Source organism: Diceros bicornis, chromosome 37 (assembly GCF_020826845.1).
Source record: "Diceros bicornis minor isolate mBicDic1 chromosome 37, mDicBic1.mat.cur, whole genome shotgun sequence".
Lineage (NCBI taxonomy): Eukaryota > Metazoa > Chordata > Mammalia > Perissodactyla > Rhinocerotidae > Diceros > Diceros bicornis.
The window spans coordinates 21,328,169-21,347,587 of NC_080776.1; the positions used below are offsets into that span (position 1 = coordinate 21,328,169).

At 52.8% G+C, this 19,419-nt stretch overlaps 1 protein-coding gene across 2 annotated transcripts in view; it reads left to right on the forward strand.

Annotated features, from left to right (window-relative positions):
• The window catches only part of INPP5D (inositol polyphosphate-5-phosphatase D), a 121,613-nt gene extending 102,924 nt beyond the window's left edge, over positions 1-18,689 (forward strand). For both annotated transcript variants that reach the window (XM_058533226.1, XM_058533227.1), the window contains 8 exons: positions 76-189; positions 1,458-1,540; positions 4,745-4,832; positions 7,868-8,017; positions 10,090-10,186; positions 12,173-12,439; positions 15,938-16,556; positions 17,558-18,689. In XM_058533226.1, the coding sequence (XP_058389209.1) occupies positions 76-189; positions 1,458-1,540; positions 4,745-4,832; positions 7,868-8,017; positions 10,090-10,186; positions 12,173-12,439; positions 15,938-16,556; positions 17,558-17,560 (1,421 nt within the window). In that variant the 3' untranslated portion in view covers positions 17,561-18,689. The remainder of the gene's footprint in view (positions 1-75; positions 190-1,457; positions 1,541-4,744; positions 4,833-7,867; positions 8,018-10,089; positions 10,187-12,172; positions 12,440-15,937; positions 16,557-17,557) is intronic.
• Positions 18,690-19,419: the final 730 nt, after the last annotated feature.

The window sequence follows — 19,419 nt, forward strand, 5'->3', positions numbered from 1 at the left end:
GTGTTGGGGGGCTGGTTTGAAATGCTCCGTCTCCAGGCACTTGTGGAACCGAATCTCTGTTCTCACCTGTTCCAGGCCCTGGGACTGTCGACAGCCAGGGGCAGATCGAGTTTCTCCGATGCTACGCCACACTGAAGACCAAGTCCCAGACCAAGTTCTACCTGGAGTTCCACTCTAGCTGCTTAGAGAGTGAGTGGCTGTGGGACCGCCTATAGGTCGGGGCAGGCACACCCCTTTCTCGTAAACGCCTTTTCGTTGACGGCTCAGCTCATTTTTCCTCTCTCTGGGAAGGACTCATAGATGGGCCACAAGGGGGGTCAGAGAAGTAGATGGAGGGTACAAGGGGCCAGCCAGTTCCTGTAGGGAGTCCTCCAGTGGCCTGCAGCGCTGCTGCTCCAGCCCGGGGACAGGGCAGTCACTGATGCGCTGGGCCCTCAGCTCCTTCTAAGCCACTGGGCGACTGCATCCTCTCCCTGCCCCCGAGGCCGAGTGAGGCCCACTCGAGGGGTCCCCCAGGCCGGGGCTCTGGGGTGAAGGTCCAGAGCTTGTGGGGGCCGGTGCCAGGGCCTGAGCAGCTGCTGGCAGCCATCCCCTCTTCCCAGGGTCCTCTGCTCTTTCCTTTAGCCCGGGCATCTTTCTCAGGTGGTCTGAAGCATCCAAAAGCAAGCTAGAGACAACAGCCTCCTCTCGACCAGCAGCACTTAGCACAAACTGTGATTCGGAAACACTCTTTCTGGGTGACATCTCTAGGCATAGTGTCTAAAGCTGTCACATGGCGAGAATATCTGTGTGGTTTCTAGCTCCTCTCGCTGAGATGGTCTGGATAGTGCTGGTGGAGTGGGATGCAGAATCAACCCCACAGGAGGAGGCATTTTGTGATGGGATGACAGATGCTTCTAGAAATCAAGAAGAAGACGCATGCCACCAGCTGCAGCTCAGTCTTGGTGACAGACCCGCCTTCTCCATGAAGTCCCCAGGTCCCAGTTCACCAAGCTGGGGCAGAGCACTTCCAAAAATGATGAGAATTTTATGCGGGTGTTTTTAATAAACTATCAAGACATTTGCATACATTTCTATGGAAACAGCATATTAGGCAGCTTAAATTAGCATTTCAAAAGGCTGCTATCTTGAGTGGCGTGGGACAAGCTGTCATGTTTCCTAATCTCCTTGCCTGTGATGTGATGATTTCTTTGTTGCCTGGTTTGTTGCAAAGAGGAGCCAAAAAGGAAGGGAATCTCTTTGATTCTCCTAAAAATAATTAAACCGTGTTGGCAAATGACCATCCCCTGCACCAAAACAGAATCCCCAAGCAGCCTGACTCCTAAAGGATGCTGAGGCCCCACAGAAACAACAGGAGGGAGAGCATCTTCTCTGGTCCGGCTGGGACAACGCTATGAGACTTTTCTGTCCGGTTCTTGTTGTGTTTTCTGAAGGCCAGCCTTCTTGTCCTCCGACAGGTTTCGTCAAGAGTCAAGAAGGAGAAAATGAAGAAGGAAGCGAAGGGGAGTTGGTGGTGAAGTTTGGAGAGACCCTTCCAAAGGTAATTCTAGAACAGGACGTCCCCAGGGAGAATTTTGCATTCACCAGGCCGGCAGTGCTGGCCAGCGGCAGAGCTCTGGCAGGGCCTGGCCGGAAGGAGTGGGAATCCCACAGGCCAAATGCAGAAGAGGCCGCCTCAGACCTGCCGGCCCTTAGGGCTAGCTCTCTTTCAAGGCAGTTTAAGACACACTCTTCAGCAGTGTTTTATTTTATTTTTTTATTTTTATTTTTATTTATTTATTTATTTATTTATTTATTTATTTATTTATTTATTTATTTATTTATTTTTTCCCCCAAAGCACCAGCAGATAGTTGCTTGTCATAGTTGCATATCCTTCCAGTTGCTGTATGTGGGACTCGGCCTCAGCATGGCGGGAGAAGCGGCACGTTGGTGCGCACCCAGGATCCGAACCCGGGTCGCCAGCAGCAGAGCGTGCGCACTTAACCACTAAGCCACGGGGCCGGCCCAGCAGTGTTTTAAAGATGGGCCTGTGCCCAGTGGTCCCCACATTCCGAAATGGATTTCAATTCCCCTAATGGATCGTGGAAGGGAGCTAGATGTCTTCTCGGTTAACCACATGACTTTGCAAAGAGGGAAACTGAGGAAGATCCCAAATGAGGCCTCTGGGATGAGGCAGATCCCAGAGAGATTTGTTCAGGGTCACATGGCTGCAGGGATAGACCCAGGATCCACGTCCAAGGCCCTGATTCCCCTGCAGGGCTCCTTTGCCTGGTCAGCCCCGGCTTGGAGGATCAAGTGAAGTTATAAGAGGAGTCCATTGGCTCCTACTTGAACACTGTGAATGCAGAAAGAACTTGACGTGTCCATGGCCCATATGAGCAGAGGGTGGAATTGAAAACACGTAGGCAAACCTTAGTAGGAACACATTCATCTTTATTGCATAAAAAATGGTTTTCTACCTGAGACCCAAAACTGCTTTTATGATGTTAAACTGATGGTGGACGTGTGCATTGTTCATGCTGAGTACACAGTGGAGTGGGACCCTGTTTCTTGTCACATAAAGAGGGAGGGTACGCAGAGGGGGGAGTCCAGGGCTGGGCAGGTCTGTCACACGAGAAGGGGGTCTCCGGGGGTCTCCTGGAAGGTTCTCTCGGAGGTGACGCCCAAGGTGAGTTTTAAAGCATGGCCTCATACAGGTGGAGGGACCCATCCTCTCCTAAGGCTGGGGTGGACATTGGCCAGTTTTGGGGGCTGGGCCACCCATGCTGGCTTTAACTGTTGATTGGGACCAACTCTTGAGCCAAGAAGAAGGCCGTATCATCTCTGGAGCAGAGGCAGATGCCTGAATCCCAGAGTCTCCTAATTCAGGTACAATTCTGATTGGTCCTCCACGAGGCTGGGGTGTAGCTGTCAGAAGTCCCTGTCCCGGGGCTGTTTTCAGGCACCTGAGTCCTGGTGGCTCGGGACTCCAAGGTGGAACCCACCTTACCACCCCACTCCCCTGCTCCTCCTCTCCCGCACAGCACCTAAACGGCTCATTTCCTCCTTCAGTCAAGTTGGGAAATATACCAGCATCCCAGTCCCTACAGCAGGTGCACCCTAGTCCAGTCTGGGGACCCCTGGCACCCCTGTCCCCGCACCCTAACCACTGCCAAGTCCTGCGGCTCCTCTTGCCTCTGTCCCCTCCTCTCCACCCCACCACCACCTTCCAGGAGTCTCCAATCCCTCCTGTATTCTTGCTGAGGCAACCCGAAGCCTGACAGATCTTTCTGGAATGCCCGTCTCATCCAGGCATCCCCCTTTACCTGGTCGACTCACTGGTGCCACGTGGGACAAGCCCAAGCTCCTCACCTGGCTCGCAGCCCGCTCCTCGCTCTCCAGCCTGCTCTTCTCCCACAGCACCTCAGGGGCCTTCACGCCCTCCTGCTCCCTGACCCCGCACCCCACCGCTGTCACCTGATGGCCTCCTCTCTCTCTGTGTATCGGACAGCAGCTCCCTGCCCTCTGCCTCCCACTCCCCACCATGGTGATTGTGTCCCCCACAGATGTTCTTTGCTCAGTTGTCTGCCCTCCTGCTCCCACTGCTGCCCAGGAGGGCAGGGTCTTCCTGCATCCACAGCACCCCGGCTCTGGGTCTAACTTCCAGCCAGCCATCACTACAAGTCAGTGAACCGAGTGGTTGGTGTGGCCCTGGAAGCCTAGAATGCCCTGGAGTACCCACTGTGATTTCCAGTCATTTGTTCTGGAACTTTCTGAATGGAGATAGAGTCCATCCTATTGGTCAACATGGCGCCCGGAGGCCTGCACAAGGGCTCTCTTGGTGTCTGTGGAAGGGAAGGAAGGGCCAGCCTGGAGCAGTGTATGACCTTTTTATTAGGCCCTTCTGTGTTGGAGTCAGCGTGAGGAACAGCCTGAAGTCGTAGAAAAGTCACAAATTATAGCCAGCACTAGTAGCTCTTGCACGCATAAAGCTCCTCCCTGTGCTTCCACGGACCCGACTCCACACCAGTGAGGTTTGGGTTCCCCCCACGTGCAAAACCTGATGTGAACATGCACCTAGCCAGAGCAGCAGGGCGGCTGGGAGCCAGCAATCCCTCCTCACAGCAGGAAGTCGGGGACAGGCTGGAATGTGGGGTCTGTGCCTGTCATTCCTTGAGCCACATTTCCAACCACCAGCAGGACTCTCCAGGCTGACGTGGGGGGCTCCGCTGAGGGTGGACACAGAGGCCTCCTCCTGCCCAGATGGGTGGAGGACAGGCTTTGTGGTGCTGCCTTCGATGTAGCCGCGGTCCTGGGAGGGGGCCAAGGAGAGCACTGCACCCTGCGGGGGGGACCCTGGGGCAGAGAGTGGAGTGCATTCAGACCTGGCTAATGGTCCCATTGCCATTTGCTAATCAGCCTGGCCTCCATCCCCACCATCTTGGGGTTTCCAAGGAGGGGAAGGACGAGAAGGGGGGCAATGGAGTACAGGCACATTTGGGGTCCAGCCCTCTCCCTGTGGCCTGGGGTGCAGTGTGGTGTGGGTACAGGAAAGGAAGTTAACCCCACCTTCCTGGGTAGTGTGTACCTATAGGTTCCTTCCCACTCTCTTGGGTAGCAAAAGCAGAGATTTGAATTTCTTGAATAAGAATATCTACAGCCCTGTTTTCTCAAGCATGCCCCTCATCTGGGCCGGTGACCCTCTCCCAAGTGTCCCCACCTGTTCCCTCCTGTCAGCTCTGATCCAGTGCCTTCTCTCTGCAGCTGAAGCCCATCATCTCCGACCCTGAGTACCTGCTGGACCAGCACATCCTGATCAGCATCAAGTCCTCTGACAGCGACGAGTCCTACGGTAAGGCCCCGGGACAGGCACCGTGGTGACCCACCTGCTGTTACCTGGCACCCTCCGACGAGAGGGGGTGGGGGCATCTCCTGCACACAGAGCGCACCTGCTGCTCCCCATCCTTCCCTCCCACCACGCCTTTCCCCATCCCAGGGCTGCCAGAGGGACAATTGCCAGTAAGTCAGCCTTCCTGCCCCATTGGGCTTCTGGGAGTAACAGCCAGCAGCCACACACCTCCTGCTTACTGAGCCTTTTCTGTGTCACATTCTGGGCCAGGTGCTTGGCAAGTGTGATTTGATTTAATCCCAACAAGACCTCATGAAGCAGATATTGTTCTCCCAATTAGTAGACGAGTAAACTGAGGCTCAGAGAGGTGAAGTCACTTGCCCAAGTCACACAGGTACTAATTGGCTGAGCCCTCATTTGAACCCAAGTCTGCCCGGCATGGCTCAGTGCCCAGACCGGGCAGGCTCGTGGAGGCTTGTGGCCCCACCAACTGTCCTAACAGAGAGGCACCACCTTCTATAACATCTTCAGCCTGTCCGTGGCTCCAGCCCAATGTCAGGTTCGCCCTTGTGCTTGGTAATGCAGTGTGGCTAGAGCATAGAGTGAGGGGCAGGTGGCCAGAGAGAGGCTGGAGGCCAGAGCCAGACCAGGCAGCTCCCCACAAGCCAGGCTAGGGGTAAATACTACCTTATCCTGGGGGGAGTAGGGAGCCATTGATGAGTCAAGGAAGACAGTAGCATGATCAGCTTTGAATATGTGTTTGCAATGATCAAGAAGAGAGACAAGGGAGCCAGAGTGAAAGTAGTGACAGTAAAAATGGAGAAACAGGATAAAATTGAGAGGTATTGAAAAGGGAAATTGTTAGGCCACAGGAATTGGGGTAAGAGGGGAGTCGAGGATGGCCCTGCCTTTCTGGTTTCTGTAGTGGGGTTACCGTTTCCGTCTCCTGCACTGGGTCAGCGTGGTAAGGAGCAGGCGAAGGAGATTAAGAATGTGCAGCCAGAGAAGTGGGAGGAAGGCAAAAGGCTGTGGTGGCGGGCGTCGTCAGAGTTGCTTCTAGAAGAGGGTGTGGTTATGATAGCAAGTGTGGCCGAGAGAGCCAACAAAATAAAGACCGAACAGTCTCCCTTAGACGGAGTGACTCGGGGACCGTCTGTGGACTTGGTGAGAGCGGTGTTCACAGACACTTAAGGAGAGGCTGGGGGTCAGGAGACAGAGGCCATGAGGCAGACAAAAGTGTGAAGTTGTGTCCAGGGAGGGTGTTTGTTTTCAGGGGGAGGGATTTGAAGCTGCTTAATGCTGATTGGTGGAAGCCAGGAAACAGAAAGAGGCTATAGATACCAAGGGTGGCTGTGTGCGTGGGTCCCCACCCTGCAGGCTCTGCCAAAATCCCTGGGGTGTGGGTACCCCGTCACACTCATTGCAGAGGTGGGGACATGAAGGGACTTGTCCAAAGTCACGCAGCCACTGAGTGCCTTTGACAAGCTACTGTGTGACCTTGGACTTGAACCCAGGCAGCCCAGCTCCAGAATGATACTCTTCACCCACTCCCAGAGCAGCACTGGACAGAGGGTCCCTGAGCCGGGGGTCGGGGGGCGCGCGCAGAGCCTGAGGGGTACGCTGGCCCTGGATCTCCTGACTCTCATCACGGGGCAAAGAGAAAGGATCCATGTTGGCGCCAGAATGTTTGAATGTTTGGTGGCAGGAAACAAGAACACAGGTCTGATGGTTCTCCTTTCTTGTTCAAATACTGTATTCCTCCTTAATTTCTTCCTCTTGATATTCATACTCACAAACAGCATATCATAACAACAGAGGACAAAAATCAACCGACAGTCTCATTCCCACTACAGCAATCATTTTTATTTTGGTTTCACATTTCCACCCTCATACATAGGCATACACAGGTTTCTATATTTATAATCATCACAACGATACCATGTTATATTCTGCTTTCCTCACCTAGTATTAAATAATACACATTTTCTATGATCTTCCTGCATAGCCTTTATGATTGTTGCTTTGAATGACTTCATAATATTCCATGGATTTACTGTATCCTCATTTTTTAAAGTATTTCTTATTACTATTATTGAGGCTCTGCCAGTTATTTTTGTTAGTGTTACGGATAATGCTGAGATGGATCTCTTTGCGGACATTTTTTATTCTCCTTCAGCCACATTTTTTATTCTTTTGGATCATCTCTTTAGGATAAGTCCCCATGTTTGCTGGATCAAAGGGTATAAACATGTTCGTGATCCTTGGCACTTGTTATCAAACTGCTTGCTGTCAAGGCTCGGTGTTGCCACTTTGACCTCGCTGTGTCTGAGTGTACAGGTTTCCCCAGATCCTTGGTGGCACTGGGTATTCTTTTCTTTCCTTCTGTTTTGTGCAAATTTCACGGCTGTGAGAGAGCTCCTGAGTGCTGACTTAATTTGCATATTTGATGGCTCAGAAGGCTGAATTAGTTTCCATTTATTGAAATTAACCATCTACGGTTCTTTTGTGCGAAACGTCTGTTTGGGTTGTCTGCCCATTTATCTGCTGGGGATTTGATTTTGAGGAGTTCCTTGTGGAGTTCAGAGAAAAGCCCCTTTGTGAAGCTGGCTGCAGTTAATGTTCCCTGTCAATTTTCTTTACATTTTCGTTTTTACCTCTGTGCAGAAGTTTTAAACTTTTATATCCTCTTACCTGTCAGTTTCATTTTATCATTTCTTACATTGCTCAAACCTTGGGAAGTTATTATTCCCTCCAGCAGTCAGATTAATATTTAATTCCATTTTTCTGCTGGATTTTGTATGACAATTTTTTTTTTGCATTGAGTGATCCACGTGGAGCTCGTTTTTGCTGTAAGGTTTGAGATGTTTTCCCAAAATTGTTGAGAAAATCTAAAAAGTTTACATGATAATCCCTGCCTTGGCCATTGTTTCGAAGGATCATCTTTGGGTGGCAGAGCTAAGTCTCCAGGCTGAATGCGCGGTGTTTCACCTGTGAAATGGCGGGGTCTTGACGTGCCTGTGTCCCCCCCATCTCCCTAGGCGAGGGCTGCATTGCTCTGCGGTTAGAGGCCACGGAAACCCAGCTCCCCATCTACACACCTCTCACCCACCATGGAGAGATGATGGGGCACTTCCGGGGGGAGATTAAGCTGCAGACCTCCCAAGGCAAGACGAGGGAGAAGCTCTATGGTAAGTGGGCACCGCCGCCCGCCCCCCCCCCCCCGCTCCCCCTTCTGCGCTGCTGGCTTAGGGACAGGAATGAGGGTTATCTCAGCAAAGCTGCGGAATATTCTCTGCTGTGGCCTCAGAACAGAAATCCAGTATCAGAAGGGGTCTCAGAGACAATCTGGCCCAACTCTTCACTGATTCAGGAATTTCCCCCCAGAACTGAAATGCCCCAGAGGTGTAAATCACCCTTCCCCCATCCCAGTCAGCTTACATCTTTAAGGATGTGAAGCTTGTGAATTTTCCAGGTCCTCTGCTCTCACCTTACATCAATCTTTTAGGCCTTGTCACTTCTTGTTGGCACCTCCACCAGAAGGACCAAAATTACACAATAAACCTACCTGAAACTGACTAGCTCTTTCTGAAGCTATGGCTGCAGGTGAAATTTAGAATTTCCCATGTGATCCCTGTTCTTCCTCATGGCCAAATGGTGTGCACTCATATATATACATATGTACCCTCGCACATACCTACACCCTGCCTTCCTGGTACCCACCCAGGGCTGCGGGACCTTCCAGATTGCTTTCACAACCCACATATATCTAGAAGCCCCATTCTTGTTCTTAGCACATTTCTTTGGCTTTTCCTTCCTCTCGCCCCAGCCACCCTCCAAAATAGCAGCACCTGTGGCCTTCTCTTCCTTGGCAGGACCCCCAACACCTGTTTGAACTTGAACTCAAATCTTTCTGTCCTGCTAAATGCCACTTGCTTACTTTGGCTGGCCATTGGGAGAACGCATTTATCGTGGCCTTCAGAAATGACACCAAAACAGCCACACTTGGGAACAAATGCTCGTTGTAGGCATTTCCTAACCCCATGTGAAATACCAGCCACAGGGAGTCATCCCCTGTCTGTCCCCAAAGGAGACCTTGCTGGTTCCCATCAGGCAGTTTTTAGAGGCTGCATCTCTTAGATAGGAATTCTCACTACTCCATTGCGAGAACATTGAAATGTGGCCAAGAGACCCCAATAACAGAGAGAGAACTCAAGGAACTGTCTCGACTTGAATTCGTCATATCCTCTGAATCCTGCATAAAATTTTGAGACTTGGAAATTAATGCGTGTCCTTCTCAATAGTATCCACCATGTTAAAACCTCTCTTCTTGAAATAATAAAAGATTGGAGAAGTACATAGCTGCTCAACATTTGTTAATCAAGCATTTCTTCCTTTTCACACAGGCAACAGGCGATTTTCTTTTTCCTCTTCCTCTTCGCTTTAATTTCTGCTCAAAAGCACTCCAATGACAATGCCTAAAATGAGTTGGGCTTTAACTTGACAGTTGACAATGTGTGAAATGATCGTCTTAGAAATGCCATCTCATTGATCTCTCACAACAGCCCTGAGAGCCACGTCTCATCCTTGTTTGGTAGATGGGGAAACTGAGGCACAGAGAGGTTAAGTGATTGGCTGAAGGTCACGTACCTAGTAAGCGGCTAGCTCACGGTGAAAATGCAGGTTCACCCAGAGCTAGGCTGGAGTTTGTAAACGTGATGGGGTCCTGCCTCTCACGTGAACAGTGAGACAGCAGGACTCACCATGGACGAGCCAGCATCCTCTGCTCTTCGGAAGGCTCTGGGCCATCGAGAGTGCTGCCTCCCGTGGGTGTGGCTCCTCCTTCTGCCTTGTGGGAGCTCCTTTCTCTAGAAAGACCGTGGGTTGGGGTGAGGAGGACTCTGCACCTTTGTTGGCTTTGGGTACCAAATGCTCTTGTGGAGCTACCTTGTTATATTTATTTCATTCGGATCTGCCAAGAAATATTTGCCTGTTTTATCCCTCGCTGACACCAACAAGTTGGAAATGTCACATGAAATGACAACTCTGGGTCACACGTGCCAACTCCCCTCCCTCTGGAGCTGTGGCAGGCATAACTAATCAATCACTGAACTCATATGAGGCCTCAGAATCTTGCTTAGCCCACCTCCCCAGGCAGCCATTATTCACTGTCTAGCTTTGACCAATGGAAACCTCTCTGCCATCCTGGCCAAACTCTGGGCACTGGGCCCTCACATGCTCTTTCCTGGCCCTTTCCTCGCAGACTTTGTGAAGACTGAGCGGGATGAGTCCAGTGGGCCCAAGTCCCTGAAGAGCCTCACCAGCCACGACCCCATGAAGCAGTGGGAACCCGCCAACAGGTAGAGCTGGGGGGTTGCAGGGCTTCACTATAAACTAGCCTGGCTTTGTAGACCCAGGACCCAGGAGAGAGTAAGTGGGGACAGAAACCCAGGACCGGGAGGGAGAGAAAGCTCCGGCCAGGAGAGGAGCCGTCCTGCTTCCAGCTCCAAGTCTTCTGACCACAAGCCCACGGCTCTGGGGAGGTTGGTGTGACTGTGATGGGGGCTGGGAGACTCTTCTGTGTTGGAAAGTTCAGATCCATTCAACAGACATTGGTTGAGCACCAACTGTGTGTCAGTTTCCAGAGAAACCAAGGAAATTAGGTGCCATCCCCAACTTAGGAACTCACAGCCGAGTAGAAAGATGCCCAGTTCAGGAGGAAGCCACTGCAGAGATGACTGCATGGCACAGTTGCCGTGTCTCCTGTGGACAGGGGACATCAGCAGTCATGGCTCAGTGGCCAACAAACCCCATCCTATTATTATAGGAAAAAAAATCATTGGGGGAAAATGCACGTAGGTTGCTCTTGGCAGAGACTGGACTGGGAATGATCCAGACATTAAAGTCTACATTCCTAGGAGACAGCAGTCCCCAAAGAGCAGGGTCACCTCAACTCGCTGATGTGATCTCAAGTTCCAGAATCAAGCCAGGGAGGGTTGTCATAGTCTCCGTGCCAGCTTCCCTGCCAGGGGCAAAGCGATGCCGGTTAGCTGAAGCAGAATTCCAAAACCTGCTGCCAAGTCCAGCTTCCTCCTCCTCTCCTTTCAGCCCCTACTACCTGTCCATGCAGCCCTCACCCTCATGCCCACCCCACCCCTGGGAACACCAGAACTCCCCTCTGCACCCCGTTCCCTAGTCCACTTCCAACTTCTGATGGCTGTAGCCTGCGCACTAAGGTATTCCCTTTCCATCCTTCTCTCCCACTATTATCCCATCGATGAAGGCGTCGTAGCTCTCAGATATCTGCTTGGCTCCAGAATCAGGATCAGTGTAGGTCAACAAATGATTTTCCACTTGACTAATATTAGAATTAACGCATTTTTTAAGGAGGCATCGACAGATGGCAGTGAGATGAGCTCCAAACCAGGCTGGTCGAGTGGATGGGAGCTGGGGACCGTTGGTTATAACTTATATACTCAGAACTCTGCTAGTTCTCGTGCGAGCACTGAGCACTGTCTTACAAGGAAGGACGGCACGTCTGTCTCCGAGAGGCAGCACAGTGTGCGTCTTAGGGTCACCTCACCCAGGTCTGGGCCATCCCCTCAACGGCTTTAAGCTGACCCCTCACATTCGAGGATCCAGCTGTGACCTCTGTGACCTCCACACTCATCTTTCCAAATGCCCGCACGGCTGTCTCCATTCTGATGCCTCACACATAAACGTGCAAGCCGACACATCCCAGATGAGCTCTCTACTTACCTCCGCCCCACCCTGCCCTCCTCCCACAGTCACTTGGCCCCACGGGGCTCCTCAGCCTCTCACTCCATTCTCCCCAGTTGCTTACGGGCCTGCAGATGGTTCCTGGAACAGGTCAGGCCCCTCTCGCCTCAGGGCCTTTGCAGTTGCTCTGACCACTGTCCCCCTCCCTTCCTTCCTATCTGCCCCCTCACATAGGCCTTCTCTGGCCACCCCGTGCCCGTTGGTCCCGACCCTCCTGCTAGTCTCTCTCTGCCTCTTTGGTTGCTCTCAGTCAGACTTCAGCACTGTCGAAGTACTGTGTCTCTCAGTCACTGAGCTTGTTTTGTTCGTCTCTCGCACCAGACGTGGGTTCCATGAGAGCAGAGACCATGGCTGCCTTGCTCACGACCATGTTCCCTCCTCCTGGCCCAGGGCCTAGCACCTACCAGGCACTCAGTAGCTATTTTGTCATATGAATGAATGAATGAATCCACTGCCCAAAAAGCAAAGGAGCTGAGGAGAGCCTGAGGGGCCCCGAGGGACATCAGAGGACACTAGAAGAGAGGAGGGAAGGGAGCCCTGGGGTGACTTTGTATGTCTCCCCGCAGGGTCCCTCCATGTGGTGGCTCCAGCATCACTGAAATTATCAACCCCAACTACATGGGCGTGGGGCCCTTCGGGCACGTGAAGCAGACCCTGTCCCCCGACCAGCAGCCCACAGCGTGGAGCTACGACCAGCCACTCAAGGACTCCTCCCTGGGGCCTGGAAGGGGTGAGAGCCCACCAACACCGCCCTCCCAAGCGCCCGTCTCACCGAAGAAGTTCTCCTCCTCAACAGCAGCCCGGGGCCCCAGCCCCAGGACGCAGGAGTCAAGGTGAGTGTCCTCTTCACCAAGACCTCTCTCCGCCCTGGGTTTTCACGCCAGGAAACCTGGCCCTAGAACGGAAGTGTGTTCCATTCTCTCTGCTCACTGGCTCATCCTTGGGGTCTGGAACACAGTAGGCACTCCAGAAATGCTTGTGGAATCTCCAATTCTTACCCTGTTGGTGTAAACTTGAAAGATTTTTTTTAAATAGGATACAAAATTTTAAACATACTGCCAAAGAAAAACACACTCCTGTAAAAACTACCTTTATTGAAAAGTACGTTTCTATAACCAGTGAACCTTCAGGCAATACCCCCCCTCCCCGGAGGCCTGGAGGAAGAGAGGTGGGAGTTTCCATGTAGATGTCCCTCCCCACCTCCGGGTTCCTCTCTCTCCTCAACCACGAGGGCACCTGTTCACACTTGCAACTTTCTGTCTATCCTGCTAAGGACAGAAAAAGCCACAGCTGGGTTTAGGACTGCCACAGGCAGGGAGAGCAGCTAGCCTGCCGAGGGAGGGGGTTTGGCTGTGAAACTTCCAGAAAGACCAGGAGGTTAGAAAAAGCAGACCTGAGTCTAGAACTGGTCCACAGGGCACGTGTCAGGAGGATGGGAGCTGAGGAGATCGGGCTGGGCAAGGCCACAGCCACTTGTCAATCCTCTGGACTGAGGGGCGGTTTGCAGTTTTGTTTCTTAATCTTTTTCTCTAAAAAAAAATGGAGAGATGGGTGGAAGGAAGGCAGGGATGGAGGGAGAGAGGAGGATGTGATAGGACAGGATAAAGAAATAAGCCAGCCCCTGAGCTCAGCCCTATCCCTGTACCTCTAGTTTTCAGAATTTGTTGATAATATTTTGGGATTCTGGTCATTCCTCAAGAAATTTGGGGGAAGGAGAAACAGCCTCAATTTCCTTCCCTGGAAAAATGAGGACAGAAGCCACCGTATGGTGGGTGCCAAGGTGCCACTTTGGTGAAGGTCAGCTCTTCGGTGACCCCAAGACATGGAGCTGTAAACAACCACAAAGAACAGGAGATTATTAAGTGGAATGTTTTTAAGTTCCCAAAGTCAATGTATCTTTATGCTTAACAACGTGAACACAGCACACAGCTCAGAACTGGGTGGGGAATGTGTTCCCCTGGTTTCACGGGTGACAGCTTCAGAATGGGGACACAGGTGGGTAAGGGGCCCCCAGAGTGGGGTGCTAAGCTCACTTCTCACCAAGGAGGTGATTAGAGGCCAGAATCCCGCAGCTCCCACACCTGCCTGCAACCTCTTCACTGCTCCCAACCCCTGGCTCCGCCTGAGCGAAGGCTGTGGGAAAGGGGGTGTCACCAGCACCCTCCGTGTCCTCCCTCCTTTGCCCCAGACCCAAGTAGAGTGACCAGCCATCCTAATTTGCCCAACACTGTCCCCGTTTCAGCACTAAGAATCCCACGTCCTGAGAAAGCCCTGAATCCTGGGCAAACCGGGCGGCTGCTCACCCTGGACCGAAGTCGTGTGGTTAGGAACAGGATCTTTTCAGATTCTGCTCGTGCTTCGCTTCTTTAGAAAAGCACACACTCCGGGGTCTGGGACGTGGAGTCATTTTGCCGCAGGAATGAACTCTGCCCTGGACATTGCCTCACTTATTCCACCACCATGGCCTACTCCGGCAGTCGGTTCCTTGTTGCCTTTGGTCAGGGAAATAGACATTCAAAAAATGTTTATGGTTTTCCCCCAGTCTCCCCTGCCCCCACCAAGACTTCCACTCTCTACGAAGAAGTCCCCTCCTCTTTCCCAAGGAGTGAGCTTTGGAATCACCAAAGTGCTCACCTCCAGGGTCCTCCTCCTGGCCCTGCCCCTAGTTCTCTGAGGCGAGCCCCCTCCTCCTGTCTTGGTCATTGAGGGTGGGCCGTCGAATGTCCAGCCATGCATTTGTCTTTTCTCCTTCTTGCCTCTTCATTAGAAACTTCTGGTGACTGCCATTTGTAGCCTCCCACACCTTCCTCCCTGGGCTAACTCATAGCAGAGGCCTTTGAGGATCCAGATGGGGGTGCAGAGGATGACCTGAGGTAGAGGGGCAGTTTTCCGAAATCTTCGTTCAAGGCCCCAATATTTCTGGTTACGAAACTGCTTCCAGGTCTTTCCGAAGAGTAATGAGCAAACCCCGAGTCTGCAGGCAGGCCACCTTTGGCAGGTCCCTGGGGCTAGCCTCCCCGACACCCCACATCATCTCGTCTCATTGGCTCCTGGGCGAGGATGACATCTCGCCCCATCCCCTGAGCCCACACCTACTTCCCGAGGAGTCTGTGGGCCTTGTCCGTTCAGCAGCTTGCGAGCAGCATTTCAGCACACATTTCATCAGTAAGAGGCGTCATGGCCTGAACAGTTCAGTGGGCTCCAAGGGACCGGCATTTTCTTCCTGACACCTTCCTTTTCTGCAGAAAGCAGAACCCAGAACGCTCCCCTGGGAGATTATGCTGTTGGCCAGAAAGCAAAACTTGTTCCCATTCCTGGTTCTCATAATTTGCTCAGCAGGAAATCACCTCCAGTAAGAGCAGTAATAAATCAGGAAACAGACAAACAAGAGCAGCTCTTACCTACTTGGGGTTACAACGTGGACTTCCCTCTCTGCCCATAAGTCAAATTGGCCTATTTTCTGGCTACTGGCTTGTTTCCCCGGTGCTCGCATCTCTCCAGGGTCCCTCTGACTTTCAACGTGATCGCTGTTTCTCCCTCCCACTCTAAGTGAGGACGTGAAGGAGACCACCATCTGCAGGAAGAGGACTTTCTCTGTTGGGAAGAATACTGTGTTGATTGGGAGCGTCGGCCCCCTGAGCATAGATTTTGTCTGGCTCCTGGCCGCTTCCTGTGCCTGGGGCAGTGTCTCCACACACGGGGTGCTCCTACACGTCTGTTAAATGGAGCTCCTTGACCTGGGGCCCTCGAGTGCACAGATGGCGACTGAGGAGGAGGTCTGGTCACCTGCAAGGCTTCTGTTCCCCTGAGGGTCGGGGCAGAATTTGCTAGAGACAGCAGAGGAGAGGCTGTGAGATTCTTAGGGGGAAGTCAGGAAGGGAGGTCTGTTCTCAGCAGTGAGAGGTGGTGGCTGTGGAGGGCAGGCTTCTCTGATGAGCGTTGAGGAGGTAGTTTTGATATTGGGGTGCTATGGAAGCCCCCTCTTCCCTTCAGTAAAGTCCCCCTCACTAACGCTGTGGTGTGAATCGTTTCTATGGTGGAAAAGGTCCGAGGCAAGAACTGAGGTTACCTAGGACATCATCAACATATGAGTGACACAGTATCTTCTCCAATTAAAAAACAAATTTTTTTAATCGAGGTGAAATTCACATAACCTAAAATTAACATTTTAAAGTGAACAGTTGAGTGGCATTCAGTACATTCACAATGTTATGCAACCACCTCCTCTATCTGGTTCTAAAATATTATCACCCAAAAAGAAAACCCCATACCCATTAAGCAGACATCCCCCATGTGTGTTTCTTCCCTGTGTCTTCTCTTTCCCTCTCCAGGCCCAGCGACATGGGGAAGAATGTGGCGGAACCTTTGCCTCAGGAGGACCTGCCACTGACCAAGCCCGAGATGTTTGAGAACCCGCTCTATGGGTCTGTGAGTTCCTTCCCTAAGCTGGTTCCCAGGAAAGAGCAGGAATCCCCGAAAATGCTGAGGAAGGAGCTCCCGCCCTGCCCGGACCCGGGAATCTTGTCACCCAGCATCCTGCTCTCCAAAGCCCAGGAGGCCGAGGGCAGCAAGGGGACAAGCAAGCCAGTGCCCCCGCCCCTACCCACACCCGCGCCCTTCCTCAGCCCCACGCCCCGGCTCCGCTCCTTCACCTGCTCGTCCTCCGCTGACGGCCGACCAGCGGGTGGGGACAAGAGTCAAGGGAAGCCCAAGGCCCCTGCCAGCACCCAAGCCCCGGTGCCGGCCAAGAGGCCCATCAAGCCTTCCAGGTCAGAACTGAGCCAGCAGCCCCCGCCCGGCTCCGGGCAGCGGCCGCCCCTCCCAGTCAAGAGCCCGGCCGTCCTGCACCTGCAGCACTCCAAGAGCCGCGACTACCGCGACAACGCCGAGCTCCCCCACCACGGCAAGCCCCGGCCCGAGGACGCGCCGCTCCCCAGGGCCGCCATGCAGGTGCGCTCAGGAGCACGTGTGCACATGCGTGCATGGGTGACACGGCATGGTGCCCAGAAGTGCGCTCTGGTGCACATGGGCTCGAGTGCATGCATGTGTATGTGTGTGATACAACTACTGTGCCCGGGAGTGCACTTGGGTACACGTGGGTGTGCATGCGTGCACGTGCACATGATACAACTGTGGTGCCCAGGAGCGCGCTCGGGTGCACGTGGGCTCTCATGCATGTGAGTGTGCGTGTGCACGAGCATGTGGGTGATATGCCCACCCGGCCCAGGAGTGGGTTTTGAGAAACAGCGGTTCTGGAAACAGCTCCCTGAGGAAGGGGGTGGAGTCAGGATCTGAACCCAGTCCTGTCTGTCCCCAGAGTCCCTGCTGCTACATTGAAAGTGTTAACGGAGGGGCTTCAGATAAACTCTGAGCCTTCATGTGTCAGGCCCATAGGAATACGGTTCCATAAATAAAAAGAGCCCAAATCATTTATATTTCATTGTTATCATTATTAGTATTAGTACTCAATTTTTCCCAATATTTTAGAGACTTCAGAATTAATGTCCCCTTTCTTCCTATAAAATAGGTTTCTTTTGGAGCAAAATGAGTAGTGGTTAAGAACAGACTCTGGAGCCAGACTGTCTTGGGTTTGAATCCCAGCTCTCCCACTTCCTGGCTCTGCCCTGAGCCTCAGTTTACTCATCTGGAAAAGGGGGGCTGTTAATGGGCCTCATAGGTTTAGAGGGAAGATTAAATCTTATTATATATTATTACTATATGTTGTAATGTATATATGTTATATTTATATATCATTTCATATATACTATGTATACATATATGCATATATATCAGAACATATATGAAGTACTTAGAACAGGGTGGTGGCTCTTTTCAGGGCTCTGTTAAAGGAAGCCCGACCTAGCCCGCAGCATGCAGGGACTCGGGGACCGTTGGTTACATCTGGCCTGGCGAGATCAAGGTGCTGACAGTTTTCTGTTCTTGTCCCACAGTGAAGCCCCCGGCGAGCTGCCAGCGAGATGGAGCCAGAGGAGCAGCACAAAGCCGCTCGGACCCTCTCCCGGGACCCCCGTTGGCTCCTCCTGCCCGGCTTCTGTGTGCTCAGCAGAGTGCGCCGCTGCGACACTTGGCATCTGGTGCCGGGGTTGGAAGGACAAGCGCACCAGACAGACAGCAGACACCCGCATACCTGGGCCCCAGCTTGATCTTGGTACTCGGGACCCGAGAGCCTCGTTCCGGTCACCATCGTGAAGAAAGGAACTAAAGCGCTGATTCATGGGTGGAGACATAAATAATAATAATAATAATATTAATAATAATAATTGCTACATGTATCGAGCACTCGCCTCGTGCCAGGTACCGTGCTTTCCGAACATTCTGAGTTGAGTCTTCTTCAGCCAACCAAAAGCACATTCCCAGACCTCCCAGGTCAACTCAGTATGTCCTGAGTGGTTTGGACAGAGCATTAAACATGACGGCCAGTGCCCTCCTGGAGTGAGATGGGGCCGGCCTCTAGGGAGCTGAAGAGTGAGTGGTTCATGTAGGGTACAACAAACCTGGCCTCGTCTAGCTTCAGTGATGCCAACTGCTTCAGCTAAAGCCCGGGGCTTCCCACAGAGCTGGGGTCTCTCTGGGTCCTCTCGGTTCTTCAGTCAGAAGGAGAAAAAAAATCAGCTCCCACTCTCCAGTGGAGAGATCCGGCTTCAGCCCGGGCTAGAGATGCCCAGGCCAGTGCCAGGTCCCCCACACCCTCCTCAAGGTGGGCAGCACCACCCAGGCAAGGGGTTGAGCTGAGCCCCCAACATTTGTGCTAATGGAAGAGTCTCTGCTGTTGCTCGTGAAAGCCGAGTTCTCCCGCCTGGCTGCCAGGGAGGGCGGGCTTCTCGGTTCCCAGCTCTCACAGCGGGGCAGCCTTTACTTTCCAGATTCCATGGCTTTCAGCCCTGCTTCCTTGGTTACTAGACTAGATTGGTGATGTCTTTTCTTGTGTTGCTTTTTGATGTAACAGAATTTAACGTAGGAAACTGAATCCAGAGTGTGTGTGAGTGAAGGAGAATGGGTACGCACCCCACATCCCCGTGTGTGTCAGTCCACGTGACCAATAAATTGTGCCTTTCTCTCTCAGCTCCCATCTGTGTGACGTTTTTTCCTGACATTTGGCCACAGCCACCTTTCTAGGCTACTGGGGCTGCAGAGCAGCCGCCAGGTGAGGGGAGGGGAGGAGTCAAGGCTCACGGTGGCAATGGGCAAGCATTGCCCTAACCGGAAGGGACTCCAGAGAACCAGTGTGAAGCTGAGTGTGGACCAGGAACAGCGCCACACATCTTTGTGGAACTCCAGGCACCCTGTAGCCACCCAACTTCCACCGGCATTGTCTCCCCACCCCCACTGCAGCCGCAAGTTCCTCCTGGCTTTTATGAGTGTCCATTGCTAAACTCCAGAGATGAAACACGTGTAAACAATCCCCAGGCCATGGGCCCCCAGCTCTCTATATTCAGGGGCAGCTTGCACTGCCCGTGGGTCAAGGAGCAACCCGCAGCCCAGAAGGCCAGTGGGGGTGCTGCTTGGCCCCACTTTCAGGGTGCCATGACCTGGATTGCTGTTCCCACCACCTCAGGCTACTCAGCCTCTGCTCCAGTTCACAGACACCAGGCCTGGACTCCAGGCAGAGCTTGAGGGAGTGGTGTCCTAGGCAGCCACAGAGCAAACCACTTCCTGCCCTTCAACGATGGCACGTGGAGACCAGCAGGGGCCGTGCTGAAAGCACACTGCAACCGCAGCCCCTTGCCCCACTCAGGTGGGGTCCCCTTGCCCTGCAGGCTCACTTCCTGGTTCCCACGTGGAAGCTGACTCG